The 26,335-nt window shown below is 43.1% G+C and overlaps 1 protein-coding gene across 3 annotated transcripts; it reads left to right on the forward strand.

The window, feature by feature from the left end:
- Window positions 1–7,583: 7,583 nt before the first annotated feature.
- Window positions 7,584–24,070, forward strand: CDADC1 (cytidine and dCMP deaminase domain containing 1). Of its 3 annotated transcripts, none has more exons than XM_030463533.1 (9): window positions 7,584–7,742; window positions 10,857–10,951; window positions 13,447–13,624; window positions 14,358–14,936; window positions 16,400–16,449; window positions 18,021–18,190; window positions 18,697–18,886; window positions 19,419–19,479; window positions 20,829–24,070. In XM_030463533.1, exons 1-9 carry the CDS (start codon window positions 7,664–7,666, stop codon window positions 20,900–20,902), a joined length of 1,476 nt encoding a protein of 491 aa, XP_030319393.1. In that variant the 5' UTR covers window positions 7,584–7,663; the 3' UTR covers window positions 20,903–24,070. The 3 variants fall into 3 exon arrangements, with proteins under 3 accessions (XP_030319393.1, XP_030319398.1, XP_030319405.1); XM_030463538.1 differs by having other exon boundaries at window positions 7,621–7,742; window positions 10,857–10,879; XM_030463545.1 differs by lacking the exons at window positions 7,584–7,742; window positions 10,857–10,951 and adding an exon at window positions 11,569–11,633.
- Window positions 24,071–26,335: the final 2,265 nt, after the last annotated feature.

Below are 26,335 nucleotides of genomic sequence, written 5' to 3' on the forward strand. Positions count from 1 at the left end.
TGTTTAACCCATCCAAGCCATGGGCAGCCAGCTACCCCATGAGGGTGTTATGGGGGACAGTGTCAAAGGCTTTACTGAACTCCAGGTAGACTGCATCAATAGCCTTTCCCTCATCCACTAAGGTCACCTTACCATAGGATGAGATCAGGTTTGTCAAACAGGATCTGCCTTCCTGCCTTCAGACTGGGCCTGAAGGTCTGGTTGACCTTTAACTGCTCCATGATGGCTCTTGAGATTATCCCTTCCATGACCTTCCCTGGCACCAAGGGGAGACTGCTGGTCTGTAGTTACTGGGATCCTTTTTTCCAGCCTTTCTTGAAGATGGGTGTCACATTTGCCAGCCTCCTATGAGACACTCCTGGTTAGCCAGGACTTCTGAAAGATGATGGGGAGAGGCTTGGCAACCGTATCTGCCAACTCTCTCAGCACTCTAGGGCATACAAATACCTGACCCCTTTGTCTTATGAGTGTGCACCTTATGAAGCAGTTCTATAACCATTTCCTCATGGATTACTTGGGGCCTAATCTGTTCCCCATCACTGGCTTCTATCTGAAGGGACTGTGTGCCCAGGGAACAACAAGCCCTGCTATTAAAGACTGAGACAAAGAAAGTACCTCAGCCTTTTCTTGATCCTTGGTCACTGTGTTTCCCTCTGTCTCTAATAAAGGATGGAGATTCTCCCTAGCCCTCCTCTTGTTGATATATGTATAGAAACATTTATTGTTATTTTTTACCAGTGGCCAAGTTTAGCTCCAGTTGGGCCTTGGCCCTTCTAATTTTCTCTCTACACACCTTCACTGTTATCTTTGTAGTGGCCTGGTTTTCTTGGGAAGTCATTTGTATCTCTGTTAAAAATATGCCTTTTGCATGCTTGGAAGAATAACACACCCAAGCAAACTGCATTCATGAGTTTACAGTACTTCCTTGTTAATACTCTGTTGCCACCTGGACAAACACTTAGGAAATAGATGGAGTTTGGGGAGTTTCCTCAGGCCTATCCAGGCCTGGCACTGCTGCCTCTGGCAGTCAGTGTGGTGTTGTGTAAGGAGGAATGTAGTAAACAGAAACTCCTGTCTTATCCTTCCCAGGAACTCTTTATTCAGGTGCAACCAGGCTATCTTTAAAAGAAATATTTCAGAAATAGTTTCCATGTAGGCTATAAAATACAAGGGAAAATGTACTAGACGTGCAGAACAACTCTGCCAGGCAGAGAGAAAAAAATATTGTGATCATTTTAGAAAGAGAGAGAAAAGGACCATGAAAGCTGATAAAAAGAGAGGATGTTGATTTGCCCTGCATCTTAAGAGAACACTTAGTTCTGATGAAATGCACAGGAGAGAAAAATTGGTGATTTGACACAGCCCATGACTGACCCTGGAGACTGTTAGTGTGACTGTACTTATGAAGACATTAAACCAAAATAAACCACCTGACATTTGAAAGGGATCTAAAATTATTTATTCTTAAACCATTTTTTTCTGAGCAGAGCAGAAAGAAAGCCCTCCTGTGGACCATAGATGAAAGCAAGAGTGGGGTGGAAGGGAGGATGCTCAGAAGGTTCTCCTAGAGAAACGAGAGTCAGAAGCTGGGATGGTATGGGCCAAGAAGCACTCCGAGGAGCAGAGCCCTCAAGCCTGAATTGCCCACTTTGCTGTAACCATCCTCGGCTTCCAGCAAAACCAGGACAGAAGCATGGGAACCAGGCTGTGGAAGGAGAGCATGGGGGAAGACACCCAAGCTCTGCTGCATCACCCACCAGACTCTGTATTACAAACCTGTAGCAGCATGGCCTGCACAGGAGCTGGGATCCTGCGTGTCCAGCAGCAAGCACCACACCAGTATCCCCACCATGGCTACCTGCAAAGACCATAGAGCAGCTGTCTAGATAGAAACTGAAGAAACAGAGAAGCTCTGTCCTTGCAGCCAGCTGCATGATCAGCCTCGCTCTGCAGTTTAGGCATTGCCATTGAGCCCTGTGAGATCAGCTAAAACTCCATCACCTTCACATGGGAACATCCTCAGGGCTGGGATCTGAGGGGCTCCTGCTCTGGGCAGGTTACCCTGCACAACATCTCAGCCCCCACCAGTGACACTTCTGCCACCACACTCTCTAAATATTTCCCTCTGCACTGTGCATACTTCAGTACCTTCCTTTATAAAGCAAGCACTCTGCTGTCCCAAGTTCATTTATACAGATTCTGTTTGTGTGATCTCCAGGTTGTTATCTGTATTTGACTTGAACAAATAAGTCTCTTAAAAAAATTTAATTACATGGAAAATATTTACCATTTAACCCGGGGACTTCTGAAAAGGATATTTTTGTCTTTTCCCAAACCATAGTTTGGAACGTATAATCCCATGTTGACATTTTGATGTATAGGACTCTACTGACTGATGGCAATTAAAAAGTTAATTTGTATTAATTAACACTGCAGATTCAAAGCATGGTAGCAGTGCCTCAATAAATTCTTGTGTTAGTGTCATATCTGCAAAAGAAGTGTGCATGCACACAGAAGTATTAGAGAGCACTGCAGGTTAAATTAATAATCTGTGTATAAAACACAGACACTATTGCTTGGTGAAACGGAGGTTCATTACTCAGCTGCCAAATATACAAATTCTGGAAATCTAAACCAGCAGCTACTCCAGATTATTCATTGGTATGCACATGGGATTAACCTCCCACCCTCTGATCTTGCCAGCACCTATGAAACTATGACTAAGGACAGAACCTGTTTTGATTAGAAGTCAATGAAATAAAGGCTTTTTTTCTTTTCTTACACCCTGTGAGGCTCTTACTTATTCCTAACCTTTCTGCTACCAAGGGGCAGAAAGAACAGTTGACTATACATCAAGGAAAACACCTTGTGCCAGAGGTAAAGACTACTGTATGGAAGCTCTGAATTAGGCTAACACTGAAGCTCTAATAGCTGAGCTTTGGTAATTATGGACAGTTAGAATCATTCTGAACACTCTGTGTGGTCTGCAGACAGCACAATAATGAAGCATCATTTTGCTGATAAATTTTAACATGATAACCAAAAAATGTAGTAATTTTTGAAAAGAGAAGAATGCTGCTCTGCTTCCAACAGAGACACAAACCAGGCACAGGGACAGCTTCACAGGAAAGCAGACACAGCAGAGGTTGTCACAGGGGGATTAGATCAATTAAAGAACCACCACAAAGGTATTAGCAAAAATGGTTTTATTGAAGCAAAGGGTTGTGAAAGTGAGACTTGAAAGTCCAGGGGCAAAGGTCACCCTATTTCTTACTGCAGAGGCTACAATCATGATTCCAAGTTACCAATACAAAATCAGATTGGCAATACAAAATCTTAGTGCTCAAGGTTATGCATGATGCTGGCCACTTCCGAAAGGTCTGTAGTTATTAAGAGGCCTCTCAGCACCAAAGAGTAACCCTGAGAGGCATTCCAGTTTAGGGAGATGCTCACCATGCAGCCAGAGGCTTAGCAGGGAGAGCTCAAAGGCAGCTTGCTCAGGCTGTCACCTTTTTGGAATAAAGTGGTTGCTTGTATTCAAATGACCTGTGATGAAGAAGGCATGCACAAGATTCCTTGTACCCACAACTTTCTTTGTTCCTTGATAAATGAGTCTTGGAAAAACCACCCACGATTTGCATGTTAATTGCATAGTGGTGCTCCAGTTTCCAAGCCCATAGAGACCAATGCTCACCATCACCCTGTTCCTGGGGGGCTTTTCAGAGGACAGGTTGGAACTACAGAAGTTGTGGCCTGGTTATGGCTGAGGCCTTTGCTTGCTTTTGAGACTGAACCAAACTACCACAAGTTTGGTCAAGGAGTCAAGTCTACCCATGTCTAAGTTTGGAGCATCAGAGCACCCAGGTGTACGTCTTGAGTTCTGATATGCAGCAGATGTCCCTGTCCCTAGCTGAGAGCCCATTTTCCAACAGATACATACAAATCCTTCTTAATGCAATGCACTGGAAGCAAGAAATTACCATCTTGCTTTCCTAATTGCTTTAATTACTGTAATTAATTCCTGATTGTTTAAGTGAAATGACAGCAAGTAAGCTAACAGATAGTTTTTAATGCTTAACAGACTGATGAAGCTGAAGGATGTTCCTGACTTTGCCTGACAGCTGTGCAAAAGCACTCTTCTAATGAGTTATCAAAAAAGGTATCACCAGCTTTAAATGCTTTAAATATGGCCTGCAGAGATAAAAAGAGAAGCTGCTTGTATTTGCACACTTACAAATAGCAGATTCTTCCTATATGAGCTGATGGGCCTAGCTGTTACAGGGATGTTTAATAGCTCACCTAGTTTCTAGGTTTGTATTGATTTTGTTTGAGACTCACAAAAGATTCTGTATTGCTTTAGGTCACATCCTCAGGAATCCTTTTAGCTATTTTTAGTCCCTCCAGTCTTTAGTCCCTTTACTTCAGATGGTCATTTCTGAACCTCTTCCAGATGGGATTTTATACTCACTGGCTCTGAGTAATAATCTGGGTGGTTTACACATTACAGCAGTTTATACATTTCTCTCAAAAAATTTAGCAACAGAGAAAAGGCAGAGACATTACACACTCCACCACAGAGGCTCTCATCAAAATTGCCCACTGGCCACTGGTAGATACTTTGGTTTATACAAGCTATGGAGCCCAGTGAAGCTTATTAGTAAAGACTGATTCCTCTTGGCACTTCTGGTAGAAGCTGAATAAACTGCCAGAGCAAAAACCTCTCATCTCTCATAACACTAGAAAACAAAACATTGTACCAGAGGCTCTGTTTCTGGCTCCAGCTACCCCATTTGAAGCTGAGCCTCCTCTGTTGTGATAATAAAGCTTTCTGAGGCCCTTTTCCAGCCTGGCTGACCTGTTCAGAGAGCCAACATGACTAAAACATCACAGTTTTACAGCACTTGCTAGCAGTGGGGAGATGAGGCGGCAGACAAGCAGTTAAGTTTGGTTAGGTGTGAAGTGGTTATGTCTGTCTTGGTCTTCTTGCTTCTCTCAGGCTTCCACAGCAGTGCAAAAATAATTCTTCAGAGAACAGAATTCCATGTACTATTTAACCTCATCAGAGTTACGTGCAAAAAAAAATGAAATATATTAAATATGGCACTTACACAAATACCCATAACCATAACTTTCAGAGGGAGATGACTTTCACACGCATACTTTTGCTCCACTGTTTCCCTGGCAAATAGTCCAGACTTTGAGGCAAGCACTTCAGAGCCAGGGTGATACTGCAGTGAGTACCAGCTACTTCAGGAGCTCCATCAGACTTATCCTGATTTGGTGTTCCCAGACACATCACAAGGAAGATTTTAGCTGTATTTTCAGATCTTTCTCTGAGCAGTCACTATTTTTAAGAGAGTTCCCAGGGAGGGGAAAAATAAAATTACTTTAAGTCCCTTAAATCTCACATGCATCACTTCAGGAAAATAGCCTCTTACTTGAGAAAGAGAAGGGGAAGCACAGGTAACAAACTAAGAGGGGATGTTAACATCCCCTCAGCTGTGCAGCAGATTTGCCTGCTAGTACCTTGTCTGTTCTTCATCTCTCCACAGTATTGTAGACAGATCTGACCCACAAAAACAAGGCAAAAAGTCTGAGTTTCCTGTGGGCATTGAATTCCTTTTGGAAAGCCTCGTCTTCAAGAGTTATTGCCCAGAAAAGGATTTAAGCATTTATTTTTAATAACTGCCATATACATCTGATTCTCCTCTTTTCCTTTACTTCAGGCTCTGCTTGCAGCCCTCGTGGAACCATATGGCTCCATGTACTTTCAACTGATACCTCAACCACTTTCAGGGATGTTATCACATTTCTCACACAAACCATTAATTCTTTCTTTATAAATCTAGAGTTTTGGATTTGGTTTCAAAATCTTGAAGTTATTGCATACTACAGCCCTTTTGTAATCAGGAAGAATTACCCAGTTAATTACAAGTCATTTGCTTAACAGAAGAAAATGTATCATATACAAAGTCCAGGTATACTCTAATTTAATACCCATTAACCTGTTAGCTTAGCAACATAGGCAGTCAAGCCCTATCAAATTAGTTCATCTTTCAGGATTGCAATGACTTGATAACCAATAATATAATTTTTATTATTGACTCAAGGGAGATGAGTAAAAACAAAACAAAAAAACCAACCAAAAATCAGTAACAAAGGAACTAAAATCATAGAATTATATTATTTTCAGGGTTGGAAGGGACTTTAAAGATCACTTAGTTCCAACCCCCCTGCCATGGGGTGGCATGCCATGGGTGAGGACACCTCCCACTAGATCAGGTTGCTGGAAGGCTACAAAAAGGTCTCCTCAGAGCCTTCTCCTCTCCAGACTGAATAACCCCAGCTCTCTCAGTCTGTCCTCACAGCAGAGCTGCTCCAGCCCTCTGATCATCCTCACGGCCCTCTCTGGACACACTCCAGCACATCCATGTCTTTCTTGTAACAGGGGCTCCAGAACTGGATGCAGTACTCCAGGTGGGGTCTAATGAGAGCAGAGCAGAGGGGGAGAATCACCTCCCTGACCTGCTGGCCACACTTCTCTTGATGCAGCCAAGGATAAGGTTATATATCAATATAACTGTGTATATATATATATATAAAAATTATATACCCAGCCCTCTTCTGCTCTCTTCCAACTTTTCTCTCACCACGTCCTTAAGACAGCCAAAGCAGCAATCTCAGAGCCAGTCCTCCAGAGTCTAAATATTGATCTGTACATGACGAAGAGTTTTGTTATCTCTACTAGCTGCCACCATCTAGGCACAGCAGCCGTAACACTTATGTTAAAAGGCAAAATAATCCATTATCATAGCTTTCTCAAGGCATTGCTCATTTTCCTACACAGGTATAATCACCATATAACGAACCTGTACTAGAAAGACACAATTTCTACCAACAAGACGACACCTGGGGCAGCTCTTCTCTTGTTGCCCAGAGGAAGCAAGTGGTGTGGGTGAAAGGATGGCCTTTGGCCGTGTAACATCTCACCTGAAGAACACGATTTAAAAGAAATAAGATTTCCCACAGTTAACCAGGGCAGTCACACCGCCACAGCACTTAGCATAGACCGGGAGGGATGATCCCCACCAGCAAACCTCATGCCAAAGCCACCGGTTCGGCAAGGTGACGAAGAACCCAACTTTGCCACCGTAGAAACAACTTCTGTGCCGGAGGGGCAGACGCTCTCCCAGCCCCGGGGTCCCAGTCTGGGCGTCCCTCGGATTCCGTTACTGCCCCTGGGCTCAGATTTTCCCGAGGGTCCGGGCCGAGGGTGCTGACGCTTCCCGTGACGGCTCAGCGAGACAGCCAGTACCGAGCTGCCCTGGCTCCCTGAGCGGTACAACCCCCCTGAGGAGGGCGAAGCGGCGAAGGGTCCGAGAGCCCCCCCCCCTAACACCCACAGTGAAGACGGAGCCCACCCCTCCCCGGGGCCGCCTCCGCCGCTGCCCCGCCCCGTCACGGCAATCCCCGCCCCCTCCCTCCGATGCCGCTTCCTATTGGCCGAGGCGCCTGCCCGTCAGGGGCGGTTGCCATGCGGACGCGCCCGCCACGGAGGCGCCCTGAGGGAGGAGCGGGGCGGCCATGGCCGGGGGGGGGCGGGGGGTATCGGGCTGGACCGGCACCGGCGCCAGCACCTGAGGCGGGATCGGCACCGGCACCGATGCACGGCGCAGAGGAGGCAGTGGCGGCGGAGGCCCCGCGGGTCAGCGCGGCGAGCACGCAGACTGACAGCATGGCCGGTGAGCACTGCCCTGTGCCCGTCGGGGGTGGGGACGGACACTTGTCTGGGGCCTGTACCGGCCGTGAGGGAGCCGCGGCCCCGGCGGGGAGCGGGCAGTGAGGGCTGGGAGGGAGGTATGGCGGGTGCTGACATTAGCCTTCCCGGGTCTCTTCTGGCCCACCAGGTGCTTCGAGGGGTTTTAACCAAACGCCCGGAACCCTCCGGTGTGTCCTCCCCTCAGGGCGCTTGTAGGGCTTACCCCTCCTCCTGGGCTGCTCAGTGAGCTCCTTCCTTCCCCCTCCTCAGCTGCTGCTTCACGGAGTGCTCCTGCCCCTTACAGTCGACACAATAAAGTATCCCCCCCCTCCCCGATCGCCTGTGCTCTTATTCTGTGCTCAGATCTTCTTTTGATAACATATATTTGTGTTTTGCGACCCTCCACCACCGAAGTTATTTCTTTATCCTGTTCTGGACCACGTATATTTAACATGTGTACAGTGTAATGTGTATGGAAATGGTTGCCTTCTGAGGGGTGTTCTTACTGACCCCCACAATAGGGCCCATGTTCAGATTTAGTTAAGAGCAACTTTTGCACAAGGCTGGGGGTGCCCAGGTGGAGCAGATTTTAATAGATTTAATATGTCCCATTGCTGCAGTCCCCAGGGAGTGCTGTGCACATAGAGATTGCCCAAGGGCTATATACATACAGCTCTCAGACTGAGAACCACAACAGAGCTGTTACAGGGTCTCCTCGGTGGGTAAATGAGTTTTATTTCATCCTAGTTTTGTGAAAATTCTGCTTCCAAACGAGTGGAGGTGAGGTCTGAAAATGGTTTCTAGTTTCTGTTTTCCAGACAGGAGAGTGATGTCACTGATTTTCTCCTCCGTGATGGTGTCAAAGCACGGCGTTAGTTTCGTTATTTGTAAGATGACTTCTTTAAAGCCTTTCAGACTTTGAACTAGGGACTCTGATATTGCATCCATGGCATAATCCTGTGTCTGACCCACATCCAGATGGGCAGGATCCTTCTCCTTTTTGCTTGCAGGTACAGAAGCAACAGAGTTTCTGACACTGGCCTTCATATCATGCTTTCCCTGGAGCATGCCTTGCCTCGCTGGAGTAAGATCCCTAATGTGGAGGAATAAAGTTTTACCTTTGTGTGAAATAGGGAAGCTGTGAGGGCCAGGTTCCCTGGTAAAGAGTGCTCTTGTCTTACACAGTTTTGCTCTCAGTGGCAAAGAGCCTGGTTCCTTTTTTTCCTGTCTTTCTGCTTTAAATTCTGTAAGATGTCTCCTTACCTTTTTTGCAGGCCATTGTAATCAGTATTCTCTTCACTCTTGAGCTTAAGGTGACATTTAACTATGCAAGTGAATAAAGATTCAGATACATAGATATGGTATCTGTGACCACATCTTTCCTTTTTCATTGTAATATTCTCCTGCTTCTCATTATATATTTATGCCAATTCACAAGAGGGTTTTGAGCCCATACATTATTCAGTTTCCCTTGTGCTTGACAGGTCCCGTTCAGTTTAGGTCCGAGAAAACAAACAGTAATTCAGACTTGTTTCTGGTGTATTCTGTTTTAAATCTATGCTGTATGCCACACTGTGATCCATTTCAGGAAACATGATGGTATATGTTTGAGTTGGTATAAATTGCACTGTTTATTTTAGCTTGCTATTTGGGAACTGAATATATGTGTGCTACAACAGGATAGAACAGGGGCTTTAGTGAGAATGAGCCCAATTGCCCATTTAAGCATACAAATTCTACTTGTTTAGATCTGGCTTGTAGACATAGTTTTGCAGGTTTGTTGGGATTTTTTTTTTTAATATGAGTGTTAACAAATCTTTATGTGTGCTGCTTGCCATATACTTTTCTAGCACAGGTATCTGATGGTGCTAACCAGGTGCTTGGGCACAGTGGGGTGGCATAAGGAGTGTGTCAGGCATGTCCTGGGAGGTTTAGAATTGCTTTCCAAAATTACATTTCTGTGAGAAAAAACTCTGTAAAAATACTGCCTGAAAATGGTATTCCAGTCATGGATTGCATGTCTATCTATTGCCCTAATTGTTCACAGAAGTGTCATTAAGCTGACGTTCCCCCACCACCACCACCAAAGCAATCTTAGTGTCTGATTATATCTCTTCTGAACTGCTGGAACTACTTGAAGAAATATTTTTCTCTGTTCTGTTCTTGCCTCTGCCGTTCCTTCCAAAAAGTGTAATGCTTGCTGGAAAGGATAAAACCAGAAATAATAATATTGTCAGAGAGCACCTGAGAGACCTGCAGAGGCACATGTGTTCACTACAGCTCTCTGTAAGCAGCCCTGATGTAGGGACTGGAGCTTTTTCAAAGACTTGATTAACTTATTGCCAAGCCTGAGGCAAGACAGCTTTATATCTGGAATGGTGGAAGCATTAGTGAGCAGAGCATTACTTCCCCCTCTTTCATTGGTACAGCACTCAGTAATGTTGAGTGCTGGCCCCCTGGACAATCTCCAGAATTTGAGTAGAAGCACAACACAGCACAAAGTAGTGGTCCAGGAAATGCTTCTTTGCCACCTCTTTGGTTATTTAGTCAGCAGTGACATCCTGAGCAATAGGTTTAATTTTCTTTTGCAAAATCTTAGCCAAAATTTAAGCAGACTGTTAAAATCCAGAAGGAGGCTTCTCCGGAACTGATCTAATGAAGTTTTCATGGTGGCTGATCCACTTTTGCTGTGGGTGTCAGTGTAAGATCATGATGTGTGCCTTGGTATTTTTGTTCTCTTCTGTGGTGAGCCTGGAGCTGAATCACAAGCTGTGTCTCAAATTTCTTTAAGTGTCTGTGAGTCATCAGAGGACATGAGGTTATGTGGGATCTGATCCCTGAGTTCTGCCCTTCACCTCTGAGTAGAATTAACTTGTTGCACAGATCTGACCTCTGCATCCAGATGTGAGCATTCTGAGTTGACAGCTACTGCCCTGAAGAGGACAGTGTGGTTTTAGCTGCTGTAGCAGCAGAAGTGGTTGCTGAACCAGCTTCTGTAGCACCGGTGGTGTAGAAGACTGGGAAAATATTGTTCAACAATGTGTGGTTTCTTTATAAAAAGTCTTTAATAAATATTTTTTTCTTCTTCTAATGACAGGTCAAATGCCAAGGCTTTCTAAGGTAAATCTTTTTACTCTGTTCAGTCTCTGGATGGAGCTCTTTCCCTCAGCTGAGCAACAGAAAAAATCCCAGGTAAAATGTCTACATTTACTATTAATTGGTCTTCCTGAACAGATGCTAATAGCTCCTGCAGTAAATTTAACCTAACTGCTCTTTACATGACAGATAGTACAGAGGGGAGAAAAAAGGCTCGTAAATGTTTTTCAACTATTTCATAGAAAAAATCCACTGGTGGGAAAAAAATAGCAAAATAGTTAAATAATTGCTATTTCTGAAAAGCTTTGAGAGGCAAGGTATACCCCTGACAGGTGAAGCAAACAGTAAAAAATGATGGTAGGTATTTTGAAGACTATAACAGAGGAGACATGATTTATATCCTGCACTTTGTAGTATATACTAATTACAACTTTTAAAATCACTGTGGTTGATGGTGGAGAGATACTCTTTAAAATGTCAATGTTCTTTATTGTAGAGGAGTTCTCATATACAGACAAGGTGCACAGAACTACTTGAAACATTTTCTGATTAAGATTTTGTGGATAACTACTTCAGTGACAATAAAAACAAACTGCTCTTGAGAAGGGATCTTCTGAACAGCTGCCAGTTTCACTTTAAAGTAGAGGGGCATTTTCAGATTGTGATCAGTGCTCTTAACATGCTCTTTAAAATTATTACTGCTTCATCCAGAGCATACCTACATGCTAAGATCCATAGCATGAGTATCAGCCAGGACAAGAAAAAACAGGAAAACAATGTGAGTAACAGATTATGCCTAATTTGCAGAGTTTGGTATGTCCCAGATTAGATTTGAAATAGAACTAGATGAGCACCATGCAGATGTCAAAAGCAGTTTCAAATTTAGCAGTTCAGTTAGGAGTGGTACTTGGGTCACATGGAGGGCTTTTCTGCAGTCTCATTTGTCTAACTGCAAAGAAATTGAGTAATTTAGAGATCTAAGGCAGCAGTGTCCTGGTAGCTGGAATGCATAATCAGAAATGTTTCACCACTTGCGACGTCCTGCCTCACAGACAGAGGAGATAGATTCATGAATCCTTACTGTTGGATTAAGGTGAAAACAACAGACAGGATCCTTATTTAAATATTAGCTTTAATTAGAACTATAGAAAGAGTAATTCATAAAGGCTGATATGATACATGCTCAGGCTGTTTATTCATAAAGGCTGATACTTTGATTATAAAAATCATGATACATATATGTTAAAGCTGCACAGCCAAGGTAAAATCACAGTAGGTTTAACATTACTTAATGATTTTAGGAAGAAAAAAAGAGGGAGAAAGAGACACAGAGAGAGAGAATGAATGAATGAATGAATGAATAGAAGAAGAAAAGTTAGAGAGAGATCACCAGTCTTGGATTCAGCCAATGGAGGTGTTCAGTATGGAAAGAGAAAACATCAACCCAGCTTCAGCACTTCTGGAATCTTCTCTCTTAATTACCACATCATTTACTATTGGTTCATTTGTCCCAGCTTGATATGTAAATTAGCACACATGCTCCTTGGGGGGGGAATATGGGGAAGGGAGGGGTTGTGTGTGCAAATCTTTTGGGCCTGAATTGGGTCAGTGGTCACAATCTCCCCCTGCATATTAACCTTTCCCCAGTGACTGCAAGTTTTGCTGGCTTCATACCTTCTGGCATGATCCTTCCTGTGTTATCTCAAAATTCCTCTTCAGGAGATTAATGGTTATTAAGCTCTTAGTGTAGGCTTCTGATATTCTTCAACAATCTTCCCTTAGTTTCAATTCCCCTCTTTCCAAGAGGTTTTGTTTCAGGGAGAAGTTTCTGTCAGTGTTGGAGATGTTCAATAGAGATGCCCAGGGAGTCTCCCCCTCCTGGCTTTCACCAGGTTCTGTCTCTTATCACTGCACACACCCTTCCCAGTAAATGGATCTCTGCCACAAAGGGGACCACAATTCAATAGGAATATCAGGACCACTACCTGAGTGGACCTGTCCCTGCATTTTGTCTCTTAAACCACCTTCATCAAACTAGCCTGTACCCACTTTCCTCACCATCCATGGGAATTCAGGTGTAAGAACTCTTGTCTGTAGTATGACTTTTTCCATGGAAGATTTTTTTAGAACCAGGATTTGTTTCTATAAATGAAGAAGCAGAAATAAAGCTAGAGAAGTTGCTAGCTCTCAGGATGGTCAAGCTTAAGAGAGAAATTAAATTAATGAGTGTTTCCAGGTGCTGGGTGATTCAGAAGGGGTTTTAGCTATAATTGACAGAATTTTCTATGTTGTGTCTGGCTTTTCTTATGAGCAAAGCAGTGACCAGAAAAATCAGGAATTTACCAGTCCCTGTTGGAAGCTTGACAGCAGCACAGCACTCTGATGTTTTTACAAGCACATGTAGAAACCACACACACAAACAAAATACTGCTTAAGGGAAATGTAACAGATTGTTTAATGACTTCTATCATGATTTGTACTGCAGAGCTATATGCTCTGATCCTGGCTGATTGCTGTTACCCAAGGAAGAGCTGTAACATCTCTATGGACTTGATGTTGGGGAAAAAAAAAATTAATGTCTTTTTCTGTAGGTAAAGAAGAGTGGTCTAGTTGTGGTGAAAAATATGAAGATTGTTGGTCTTCACTGTTCCAGTACAGACTTGCATGCTGGCCAGATTGCACTCATCAAACATGGATCAAGACTGAAAAACTGTGATCTTTATTTTTCCAGAAAACCATGTTCAACTTGTTTAAAAATGATTGTAAATGGTAAGCAATGACTGTAGTAGTAGAGGAGGAGTAAATGTTTTGCTTGGTTTTGCTGTTTTGCTGTTTTCTCTTTGCACTATCCCAGTTGTGAATGCCAATCCCTGTCGTTTCCTGGGGCTGATAATCAAGAATCTAGGGTTTGTTCCTTGTTTCTCTATGTAACTATTATTATTGGTGGTGCTTGCTTCTTTGTGGGGATTCTGACATGCCTGTTGCACTTTGCCAGAGCAACCCAGGCCTGATGACTAGGCCTAAATTGTTACAGCTTCTCTGTGGCACCATAGGAAGGGTGTTTCTAATGCAGAAATCACAGAGTGTACTTCAGAGTTTGTTTTTCCAAAGTGAGATGCAGACACATCAGATTATTTGTTTCCTGAAATGGGAACTGTTGGTACAGCCTTTCTGCAAGTGCTGTTTTTTAATCTCAGCAGCAACTTCTGCTAGTGCTGACTTTTTAGTGTGGTGTTAATTTGTTGTAGGCAAGATGCAAAATTAGGCTGCCACAAAGATCTTAGGACTTAATAATTCCTATTTTTGTCTCTAGACTGATAACCAAGTCTGATAAGCTTTAGATATTGGTATCTGCTGGCATTTTTGTTGTCCAGACACCACTGAAACAGCACCTATAGCCTTAATGGAGAAAAAGGAGGGTTAGGCAATGGTGTACTGAAAATGAGGTTTATATTCCACTGTCCTTGCATGGTTCCTTTTGCTGCATTATCTTCTCTTCCAGCTGGGGTGAACAGGATTTCTTACTGGCCTGCAGATCCTGAAATGAGCTTGCAGAACGAGGCATCCAGTCCCATGACTACTGATGATGCAAAGCTAGATGCCAAAGCAGTGGAAAGACTGAAGTCAAATAGCCGTGCTCGAGTGTGTGTGTTGCTTCAGCCCTTGGTGTGCTACATGGTGCAGTTTGTTGAAGAAACCTCCGCCAAGTTTGATTTTATTCAAAAAATAGCAAAATCTCAGCCTGACTCAAATACTGACTTTTATACTGTGTGCAGACAAGACAGAATAAAAGAGTACGAAAGCTTATTCCTAATCTCAAATGAGGAAACGCACAAGCAAATATTGATGACAATGGGACTGGAGAACCTCTGTGAAAATCCCTACTTCAGCAACCTGAGGCAAAACATGAAAGATCTTGTCTTGGTCTTGGCAACAGTGGCTGCCAGCGTCCCTGCCTTTGGATGCTTTGGGTTTTACAACAGTGAATCATGGCGAGCCAATGAGACAGAGCAGTGGGGGCTGCCCCAAGAAATTGCAAGGCACTGTATGATTCAAGCCAGACTGCTTGCCTATAGAACAGGTGAGCTCTTGCAGTTGTGGGGGAAGAGTGGATCTTATGAGTAGGGCAAGTTCCTGGTTTCAGTCTTAATTCTTCCAAGTACTTCCTTGAGCAAGCTGCTGAATTCTATTCCTAATTCTATGAAACAGGAGCGGCAGTAATAATAAGAACGCCACAGGGGTGGGTGGTATGGTGTGTGAAAGCACTGAGCTATCCAAGAGGAAGTTATTTCACATATAGTGCTAGCAAAGCCTGCCCTGACACTGTGTTCGACACCGATCTGAAAATAGAACACAATGACATTTAAACTCTTCAAGCTGCTCTGAGGCTCTTTTTTATAGGTTTCACAAGATGTTTCTTTTACCAAATAAATGCCAGTATTTTAAGCATATTACGAACACTTTTTCAGAAAAGAACAGTGAAATAACAAACTTCCATTAGGGCATTAAGTATTAAGCTGCCTAGTTCCAGTATTATTAGTGAAAGTGATTCTATATCTGATGGGGGTTTCTTTACAAAAATGCTGGAGTTTTGATTCACTGGCTTTCAAGGTGGAAAGGTAGTTATTGATTCTCTTCTGATACAAATGACTCCTGTCAGCTACTTTATTCCATCTAGAATGGAGTAAACTAATAAATTCTTCCAGAGATTACAGATTATGAAGACTTAAAACTTGGTGGTACTCCTTAGTGATGGTGGGGTTTTTAAAATCTAAATGGGAGAGTTGCTACTTTTTAACCCTTAAAAACAAATGAATAGTATATATTTATATAAAAATATTCTTTGAGTGATTGTGTGGTAGTGAGGCTAAGGATGATGGAAATGGTAATTGAAAAGTGCCATCTGCAATATTAATCGCTGCAAGAGTGAAATATGCTTTTTCTTCTTGCTCTGTTTTAACTGGTCAAGACTGAATAGCTACTGGGTAAGATTTCCAAGTTCCATAAAAATCTTCCTTGCTACAGAAGTAAAGTTGTGTTCCAGTTTTTCTGTGATAGGAAATACATCCCCAAATCTGATTGTTAACATTTTGTCTCTGAATAAGATATAAAACCCCCCTAATTTTATAGGAATTTAGACTGCAGAACCTTAAACTTCAAGAATGGCAGAAATTAAGAAATAAAACTATGTAGTAAATAATGAGAAGGTTTTTATCAATTTGCCATCTCACATCAGTGAACCTGTCCACACATATTCTTGGCACACATTTTCTTATCTGATAACTGTGGTGTTTGCCTTTTAGTATTTGTGAGCAAATGTACATAGCAAAGTCTGAGAGTGACTGACTTTGCAGTGCAAGCACAGTGAAAGCTTTTATAGCAGACTTGTAAGACTTTGAAGCTCTTTATCTTTCTGCATGTCTTTTTTTCCTGTCCACAAAGCAACAATGAATGCTATTCCTTACTCTAGGCTGTCATATGAGGTATAGGTAACTCAAAAGTGCATCGTTTGTGATTTACTGCTAAAAACATTATGTATTTTAGAGGATCATAAAACGGGAGTTGGAGCTATCATTTGGGCAGAAGAAAAATCTGTAAGTATTGAAAAAGTTACTTTTCCTTGCACACACAATTCATACACTTATATCTGCTTTGAGCTTGTGATTTTGCTTTTAAGTTTATACACATGCCTTTTTCATACACATGCACAGCCTGTGGAAAGCTTGCAGTTCTCATTCTTTAGTAACCACATTAATGACTGGTTCATTCTTGTGCTGTCAAGATGAAGGGGAAGTATAAATGGGTTTAGTAATTCCCAGGGTGTCTCTGCCTGGCTTTTCAGTGTGCTTGCTTCCCTAGCCATTGGCGCTTATTCCAGGTGTCCTAGCTACAGAGTTTTGCCAGAGCTGCTGATCAGGCAGCGTGTACCTACTCTGCCTGGCCCCTCTCTTTTTTGGAGAGTTCTGAGTGCAGTTGTAGCCTGGCTAACAATCTCTAGAGAGGATTCTTCTTGCAGTGGGAATGCTGTACTGGCTTAAGCAGGGTGCTTTTTGGATCAAAGTGATTTATTTATTTTTTTCAAACATTGTTAGTATGCTTTTTCCCATCTAAACATAAAGTTTTTGTTTCTCTATGTCTCTAATTATGCACATTCCTAATCCCACGAAGCCTCGCTCTTTATTCAGCTGCAACATTCTCTTCATTTGGTTTTAGTACTTCAGTCATGGACTGCTCACTGCTCTTAATGTTTCTTCTGATTTCAGTCACCAGTTGCTTTGTCACTGGGTCTGTTGAGAGACTGGTGAAACTGTTTTCTGGCACATCAGGAACTAACTCCACCTGTCTTTTAATTTTGCACATTGCAGAAAGGCTTAAGGACTAAATCCTTTAGGATTTCTGTTTCCGGTATCAATGTTACTTGCTAAAAGGAGAGCCACTAAAACATGTACTGGTGAGGCCACACCTTGAGTCCTGTGTCCAGTTCTGGGCCCCTCAGTTTAGGAAGGATATCGAGGTCCTGGAGCCAGTCCAAAGGAGGGCAACCAGGCTGGTGAAGGGACTCGAGTACAGATCCTATGAGGAGAGGCTGAGGGAGCTGGGGGTGTTCAGCCTGGAGAAGAGGAGGCTCAGGGGAGACCTCATCACTCTCTACAACTCCCTGAAAGGAGGGTGTAGCCAGGGGGGGGTTGGTCTCTTTTCCCAGGCAACTTTCAACAAGACAAGAGGGCACGGTCTTAAGTTGTGCCAGGGGAAGTTTAGGTTAGATATTAGAAAGAATTTCTTTATGGAGAGAGTGATCAGGCATTGGAATGGGCTGCCCAGGGAAGTAGTGGATTCTCCATCCCTGGAGATATTTAAGAAGAGACTGGATGTGGCACTCAGTGCCATGGTCTAGCAACCGCAGCGGTGGTTCAAGGGTTGGACTCGATGATCTCTGAGGTCCCTTCCAACCAATTCTATGATTCTGTGTTGCGTGTGGCATTGCAGCTGCCCTTGCAGCTCCTATGGAGCTTGGTGGACACAGAGCAGTGAGCAGGAGCTGAGTTCCCTTTGAACTGCTGTAACTTGGCATGAAGTAGTAATGTGAAAGCCTGCATTGCACAACACTTCCACTCAGCACTGGGTTTGAAAGTCTCCAAATACGACGCTTTGCTTACTGTTGCAGAGAAGCTGTGATGGGACAGGAGCAATGTATTTTGTAGGCTGCGGTTACAATGCCTTCCCTGTTGGATCTGAATATGCTGATTTTCCACACATGGATGATAAACAAAAAGATCGGGAAATCAGAAAGTTCCGGTACATTATACATGCGGAGCAGAACGCCTTGACCTTCAGGTAATGGGTTTGTTCTGACCACAAAAAAAGAAAGGGGATGTTCAGAAAGAAGTTCTGTGACAAATTCATGATGTCACTGTGATGAGATGTGGGTTGCAGTCAGTCTTGTTTATGCCTGTGATGCAGAAGTTGGATGTGCACAGACACAGACAGCTCCTGAAGTTTCTTCAAACTTTTAAGGGAACTTTGTTTTCAAAGAATATTCACTCTGCTGCATGGCAGCTGCCTCTGCTTTCTGCCAGGTCCATGCTATAACCTGAAATGTGGAAGTGTGGCAATTGTTGAGGCTTCCAACAGTGATATGTGGGGAGAGGTGGGATGGGTGTTTTGTTCACAGATAGTAAAACTAAACCAGATTGTCTGTGTGCTTGTGCACTTGATCAGGAATAAGTTACTTGTGAGAGCAGGTAACACACTTCCTTCCATGGTCTTGTGAGATACCAAGTTTGTCACCCACCAAAACTATCAGGATAGAGACTGAAATTCTGTTTTCTGACCCTTTGTAGGTGTCGAGAAATAAAGCCAGATGAAAGAAGCATGATATTTGTGACAAAATGTCCATGTGATGAATGTGTCCCTTTAATCAAAGGGGCTGGTATCAAGCAGATCTATGCAGGAGATGTTGATGCTGGAAAAAAGAAAGCAGACATATCCTACATGAAGTTTGGTGAACTTGAGGGTGTAAGCAAATTTACAGTAAGTGTCTAAATGTTCTGTATTCCAAAACTCTGGGCAGAACTGGGGGAAGGGGACAGTGAGCAGCCATCTGTAGCCAGCACTGAGGAGTGCTTTCATATGCTGTTTAGTCAAGTGGGTGGAATTGAGGGATTGCCTTTTCACAACACTTGGGAGAACTGTGTCTGATTTCTTCAACTGCTGCACAGATTTCCCTCTGACTCTTTGCTGTTTTCTGAAGTGGTTTCTTCCCATTCTGAAGTTCTCTCGAAGCCTCCCTGTCACAGCACAGAAGCTGATGTGGGACATCACTCTCTTGTGATTTTGTAGGCCCTGCCAGCAGCTCCTGAAAGAGCTGTGGTGGGTTTTGAAGGTGTCCAGGTGCACCTGCACTCAGTGCTCACCCTGACAAAGCACCACTTCTGTGTTGAGCTGTCTCCTTTCCCTTTCTCAAGAGTAAATGGCCACACACCCCTTAACACTGTAGGGTGTTTTTTTCTTTTGCTCTTTCTTCTGTGTTCTGGAATAAGTAAGCATTTTCTTCTTTTACCAGTGGCAAGTAAATCCATTGCACACTAATTCCCTTGAGTTCCATGATTCCACAGCCAGGGAAAGTAAGTATTTTTTCACTAATTCGTCTTATGACTTATGACTGCAGTCAATAAATGTGATCACATTTTAAACAAACCTGAATCCTTCTGGGGCTGATGACTCTTAATCTTGATTTCAATTACTTAAATTTTGCTATGAAAACTTCTCTGAGTTTTTCAAATGGATAAACAAACAGTAAGTTGAAAACAAATTTGTTTTAACAAATGCTTGGCATTGGTGCATATTACCAAATCTAGTAATGCTATTATCAAGGTCAACAACATGCTGTTTTGCACATAGATAATTTCAGAGGACTTTATCATGTTTTAAATATTGTTCTACAAAGACTTTATATTTTGTTCTATACAGAGTGCTATTTTATTTCAAGAGAAATTGGACTCCTCCAAGTCATTGAAATATGCTCTGCAGAACATTTTGGTGCTGCTTTGATGAAAGGGAGTCTGTGCCAATGCTTTTCAATCAACATTTATTTATGTGTATAAATATACATCTATATAATGTGAATGGCACAAAATCCTTGTTGACCTGTACTTCTGTAGCAAAGGAGCTGCCACCTCCTGAGTACAGAGTTTAGATGAGGCTTGTGTTGAAGCCTTTTTGTGCCACAAAAGGGACTCACCATTGTCAGCTACTGGTCCTTAAAATGTTTCTCATCCAGAGGGGAAAATAATGTAGAAGAAAGAAGTTAAATAATTTTTGTGCCCCAAGCATGAAGATACGGAGTGTAAAGATAGGGAGTTGGAACTTACTCATAGCATTGAGAACCATGCCAGGAGCATAAAAAAAAAGACTGAAGGTTGGTCTTCTAGCAGATGAACAGCCACCATACTAAAAGCTAATTCCTAACATATAGTGAGCTAGATTAGTGGAGAATTCTGTTTATTTCCTTATGAGTCTGAGGAAAAAAGGAGGAGGGAAGGTCTCTGAGTAGTGCTCATGGCATTAGTAATCACTGCAAAATGTTAGGGTTTGTTTGTCCCTCTCTCTGCTAATGGTTTTTAAACCCATCTGGAGAAAGATTCAGCCTGGGGTGCTTTGTTTGACAACCTTTAAGAGGGCTCATTTTTCTATCAATGTTTTTTTCAAGATGTTATGTTTTTATTCTGTGCACTTAAGTGTTTTAAGTTGCTATTTTTCCCTTAGTATGTTTCTTGCTTTGATTGTTGCATGTTCCTCTGTATGGGGAATTAGACAAGCTCCCTGACCCCACACCCAGTGTTATTCCAGTGTGCCTGTATATGTTGCATATTTAAAGGATGTATTTTATGATATGATTTATTTTATATATATTTTGATATATATATATTGATATTTTATTAATGTTTCACATGTGGTTTTTCTTTTCCTTTAGATGGGGTCCAGAAAACCAAATCACTAGATGACCAGCAGCACCAAAACAAGAAACTGTGTCTTGGTCACTATTGAGTAATTAAGCACTTCTGCAGTCTTGCTCTGTACTTTTTATAATGCAGCCTGTTTGCACTTTCAAATAAGGGAGAGTTTTATTTATTATTTGGAAAGTGATTTTTAGCATAAGTTTATTTATGATGTCTTAAATGTTTTACAGAATTACCTGAAGGTCTTTTTAATTTAGAAGTTCCTGGGGGGGGAAATGCTGCTTCTATTTTCTGTGAGAGTAACTGGATGGCTAATCACTGTCAGCACATGACAAAAAAGTACCAAAAGTTTATTGCTGTTAGATCAGAGTAATAACAAAATGGTACCCTTTTGATTGGTGTATGGATTGAGGGAGTGGATTTCTAAGTTCTGGGCTAGCAGAATGTAGAAACAGCCCTAGTTCTTAAAGTACAGTCATCAAGGGAACTTCTAGGAAATGGTAGATAAGTAATCCTGTTCCTGAAAGTGGCTTTTGCTTCTCAGTCTGCTTGAATAAGAAGACAAAGCCACTGGGATGGCAGTCATTGCTAGGTAGGTGATTTGGAGCTCAAGCTTGTCTCTCACACATAACTTGTTCCAACTACCACAGCAGCAGAGCTGTTCTGTTTTCTGGCACTTGCACTGCTGCTCCTGTGTGCTTCCTCAAGAGCAGCCCGACTGAATTCATGCAGACAAAGACTGGCTTTGGTTTTTAGTTTTGGTTTTAAATAATTCATCTCTGTGCATCTAATTGGCCCCTACATATTGTGTGAAGATAGCTAGTGTTCAGCTTTTGCAAATCTTCACTAACAGGCTTCTAGGATAACAGAAGCTAATAAAGTACCAGAGGTCCTGTTGTTTCTTAGAAAGGATGGAGCTGGTGGCATAGTCTGAATCTTTTCAGGTGCCAGTCTCTTGGATGACCACATATGGAGCAAAAGTGACAGTAAAACAGCCAGTGGAACTGCAGTCTAATGTTGTTGCTAGTTTTGAGGGAGTGCTGGGTAGGCAGTGGGTAACCAGAACAGAGAGTTGTACCCAGCATCTTCTGAGAGGTCACTCTCCTTACTCCCAGCTGTTCTGCTTTGAACAGGACCTCTGGTCGTTCCTTTTAGCAGATGTTCCAGAAGGTTTCTTGTTCACTCCTCTGCTGAGCTCTCAAGTACAAGCACTTTAAAGCCTTTTCTGCTGCTGCTAGTGGGATATGTGAATAACCTTTCCACAGTTCTTTCATGCATCTTGTCTTTGCTGCCCTCCTTAAAGTCCTGGAAGGGAAATAGAGTCTTAAGATGCTGCTGTAGGTTCTGTTGGTTTCTTTTAGGCTTTGGAAGAGGTTGGAACTAGATAGCAGAACTGGGATTGGATAGTGTGCAAAGCATCCTCAGTGTGGCATTAATCATATGGGACCTTTTCTCACCCAGTTTGGCTGCTGGTCCTGTAACTTACGGTGCAGTTCTTGATGCTTGGATCACAATAAGGAGCTGTGATTCCTCCCTCATGGCTCATATTGTGAATGTCTTTCTTGAATAGCTGGACTTCAGAACTGGGGAATGCTTATATGCTCTTCCCACCATGAGAACACCCTCACTGGAGCTAGAGAAGCTGCTGTTTCTCTGAGCCTTTTTTGACTGAAGGCTCAGAGGGCTGAGGGCTGCCCTCTGAGGCAGGGCTAGGGGGCTAGGGCTGCTTGGTGAGTGCAGTGCACATGGGGTTAGCAGCACCAGTCTCATCTGATTTGCACTGCTGCTGTCTTGTGAAGCTGCGTGCACACAGCTTCATTTCCCAGAACCAGGTGGTGAATGAAGGAGAAAAATCTGAGACTGTTTGTCAACCAAAGGAAGGATGGCAGAATCCATTTTTGCATCACACCACAGAAGAGTGCATTTTTACAGTAGCTCATGAGGAAATTGATGAACTGCCACTTCACCAGGTCTTGTAATCCAGCGTGGAGGAACCCAGGTCCTGAATTTAGGACCAGCAGATCCAGCTGCAAGAGCTTTATGCCTTACCTGTCAGATTCAGAGTCCAGAGCCTGGGGATTAAATTACTGGTTTGTATGCTCTACAAACTTGTGACAGTTTTTTCTACTCATCAAGGATTATATAATTCCATTGTTTGTAACTTCCATTTGATGTTAAAGTCAAATATTGGTGTTTCATCAGCAAGATTGTAATCTGTTTTAAAATCATAAATATTTGACTTTGGTGTATTCACACACACACTTCTTAAAAAGTGGTTTTAAATAAGTGCCCTGGGTTTTTTTCTGTGGATCAGAAGAACACTGTCCAGATCTGAGTAAAAAGCCCACCCAGTTCCACCCACTGGAACCTTGTTTCCATAATCCCCTGGCAATGCTCTTCTACTTAAGGTAGAAGCAGGGACAAAAAAATGGGGAGGACTACGGCCCCTTCAAGATTTATACTGATCAGTCAGGTGATATCAAAATCAGTAAAGAAGTCAGTGTCTTTATAGGGAGAGTTGAAATTGAAAAGTCTCTGAAATACCATAGGTGGCCTGAGTGCATGGAGAACTTAGTCAAGGATCACACACGTTTAATAACTGCACTCCAGTGAATGCTGCTGGTAACCTGTACTTCATGAGAAGATTTACCCCTACTATTTATCATATTTTAAAAAGAGCATTTTTAAACAAAACTTTGTGAAAATTGAAACTGTAAGGCTGGAGGGTTCGAAGTCTGGCTGTATCTCTGTCTTGCCATATTTCTCCTGGTTCCTCCAGAAGCTCACAGATTTCTGTAGTCTCTGATTATCAATATAACCCTACTTCTTTAATTCTTACTGGTATTACAAAGTAGGGTCTTCAGACTCGACAAAAGGACCAATGTGAATGGGGTTTTATTTTCAACCCATGGATTCTATGCGTGCTGCTGTGCATGTCATCTGCTTACCAAGAAGACCTGTGAAAGACTGGACATCTCCTGCAGTGCTTATTTTGCAAATGAACTCTAGTATGTTTGTTTCTTACCTAAAAAGAAAATGTATTTAAAATGAAGAAATGTAAAGGTTATATATTTTATATATTTGATGAAATTTCCGTATGCATTTTGGGTCTCTCCCATTCATTTCAGAGCAGTCAATTTAGTTGCAGGTATTAGCTATCAGTAACAAGTTGGCCTCTTGACTGAGAATTATAGGAATTCTCTGTTAGTTGTCTGCCTTACAGCAAAACATCTTTTCTGCTAATAAATTAATCTGACAGGAAGTACTGGAGTGTATTTTTAAGTGCTTTGGATTATTAGAAACATCACAGAGTGCTTTGAAATGCTCACACCCTTTACCAGCCCAGTGCTGTCCTTGCTCCTGCAGTCCCAGCATCACCTCCCTCTGCTCTGCATGAAGAATTTGTCCCAACATGAAACTGTGCCTCCTGCCAGCCCAAGAGAAGGGCTGGGATCCCCTCCCTCAGCCCTGCAAGCATTACTGAGCAGTAATTCCCTCCTTGGGAGAATAAGAACTGCCCTGGGGAGCACTGCATGAGCTGCCACCCCTGCAGCCTGGTTCTTGTTTGGAAGGGATAGAAGTAGGCAAAGATTTGACAATCCAGAAGCAAAACTGGTCCCTGCTGGACCTCTCACCTTGCTGCCCCAGGGTGCCTGTATGGGGACACCCAGGTGTCCTGGCTCATGGTCACTGCAGAGGGGGATCCCTGTAGTGTAACGAGGCAACCAGATGCCACTAATTGCCAGGGAGTGAGCATGAGCTTGTGTCAAGCCCACCTGTGCCTAATTAGGGTGGGCCCCCACTGCACATGAGCAGGACCAGGGGGCCAATAAAAGGCCTTGGTCATGCTCATGCTCATGCTTGGTCATGAGCTCATCCTCACTCCCTGGCAATTAGTGGCACCTGGTTGCCTTGTTACACTACAGATCCCTGTGGACATCAAGGCTGTGCTGGCCACAGTGGTGCTGCAGGGGAGGGAGTCAGTAGCACAAAGCAGGTGATGCTGGGGGCCTGACCCATCAGCTGCCTCATGTCACAGAGCCACAGCCTGTAAGGGGGATCAGATGGAAGATCTGTTCCCTAAGGGCTGTTGAACTGAAACGTTGTAGACACATGGTGAGCAGTCAGTGGGACATAGACATCCAAGCCCGTGATGGGACAGGCTTCCCAGAGGTGTGTGTAACAACAGGAACTTTGAAATCCTCTAAATTTGTTTTTTTTTTCAGACATTTTACCAGAATTCACGTATCTGGTTTGAATTTGTTAGATTGAGTAAGCAACATCTTGTAGAAACCGGAGCAGCAAAGAAGGCAGATGGTGCATGCTGATTTCTAATGGAGATGTTCAATGGTCACTGTGCTCCATGTGCAGAGCTGAACTCCCCTCTGCACAGAAAGGTTTGCAGAGACTTGTTGGCACTTGCTCAATAACTCCTGTTGATCTTACCTTTCTTATGATATCTTCTTTTATCCCAGCCCTGCATAGCTGCCTGCTAATGTGCCAGTTTTTGTGTGCTGTATGCATCTCTCCATAAGACTAGTAACAACTAGAGTGTTTTCATAAAATCATGGATTATGCTGAGTTGGAAGAGACCCATCAGGATCATCAAATCCAACTCCTGTCCCTGTGTTGGGCACCCCAAAAATCACACCATGTGCCTGAGAGCATCTTCCAAATGCTTTTTGAACTCAGGCAAGCTTGGTAAGCAATCTTCAGGTACCAGCTAGAATGTAGGGCTCAGTGTTTTGCAGTTTTGTTCCCTCTTTGAAGGGAAAGGAAGCTGCTTGCACAAGACATCTTCCACCTCCTGATACTGTGATGGACACAAATAGAGCTAAGACAGGGGTCTTACCTTCATGGACCTGCTGGAATGAGTCCAGAGGAGGGCCATGAAAATAAAGAGGCTGAGAGTGTTTGGGTTGTTCAGCCTAGAGAAGACAAGGCTACAGGGTGACCTTATATGACCCTTCCAGTACCTGAAGAGGGCCTACAGGAAAGCTGGGGAGGGACTTTTTACATGGGCATGTAGTGATAGGATGAGGGGTGGGGTGATTTTTAGCTGAAAGAGCGTAGATTTAGAGTAGATATTATGAAGTAATTCTTCACTGTGAGTGGTGAGGCACTGGCACAGGTTGCTCAGAGAACTTGTGTCTGCCCCCCTTCCCACAAGTGTTCAGGGCCAGGTTGGATGGGACTTCGAGTTTAAAGAGGGTGTTTTGGCACATAATCGTAGAATCACAGAATGGTTTGGGTTGGAAGGGACCTTAAAGATCAGCTAATTCCAATCCCTTTGCCGTGGGCAGAGACACCTCCCACAAGACCACATTGCTCAGAGTAGTGATGTGCCTCCACGGCATGCTGGTCACAGTCAGAGCGTAAATCCACAGTCCCTAAGTGAGAAGGAAGGACAGCAGGGCAGCACCATCAGTGCAGGGAGAGAAGAGACAGAGCTGCCATGCTGATTTTGTGGCTGGTTTCTACAATCATGGAATTGTTTTGGTTGGAAAATACCTTTAAGATC

Source organism: Calypte anna, chromosome 1 (assembly GCF_003957555.1).
Source record: "Calypte anna isolate BGI_N300 chromosome 1, bCalAnn1_v1.p, whole genome shotgun sequence".
NCBI classification, from domain to species: Eukaryota; Metazoa; Chordata; class Aves; order Apodiformes; family Trochilidae; genus Calypte; species Calypte anna.

Excerpts from the sequence above, each read along its gene's own strand:
- CDADC1 (XM_030463533.1), top strand. The coding sequence starts at position 7,664 with ATGCACGGCGCAGAGGAGGCAGTGGCGGCGGAGGCCCCGCGGGTCAGC. Across the intron at positions 16,450-18,020 it reads TTTGGGCAGAAGAAAAATCT|AGAAGCTGTGATGGGACAGG; the intron begins GTAAGTATTGAA and ends TTACTGTTGCAG. Across the intron at positions 18,191-18,696 it reads CAGAACGCCTTGACCTTCAG|GTGTCGAGAAATAAAGCCAG; the intron begins GTAATGGGTTTG and ends GACCCTTTGTAG.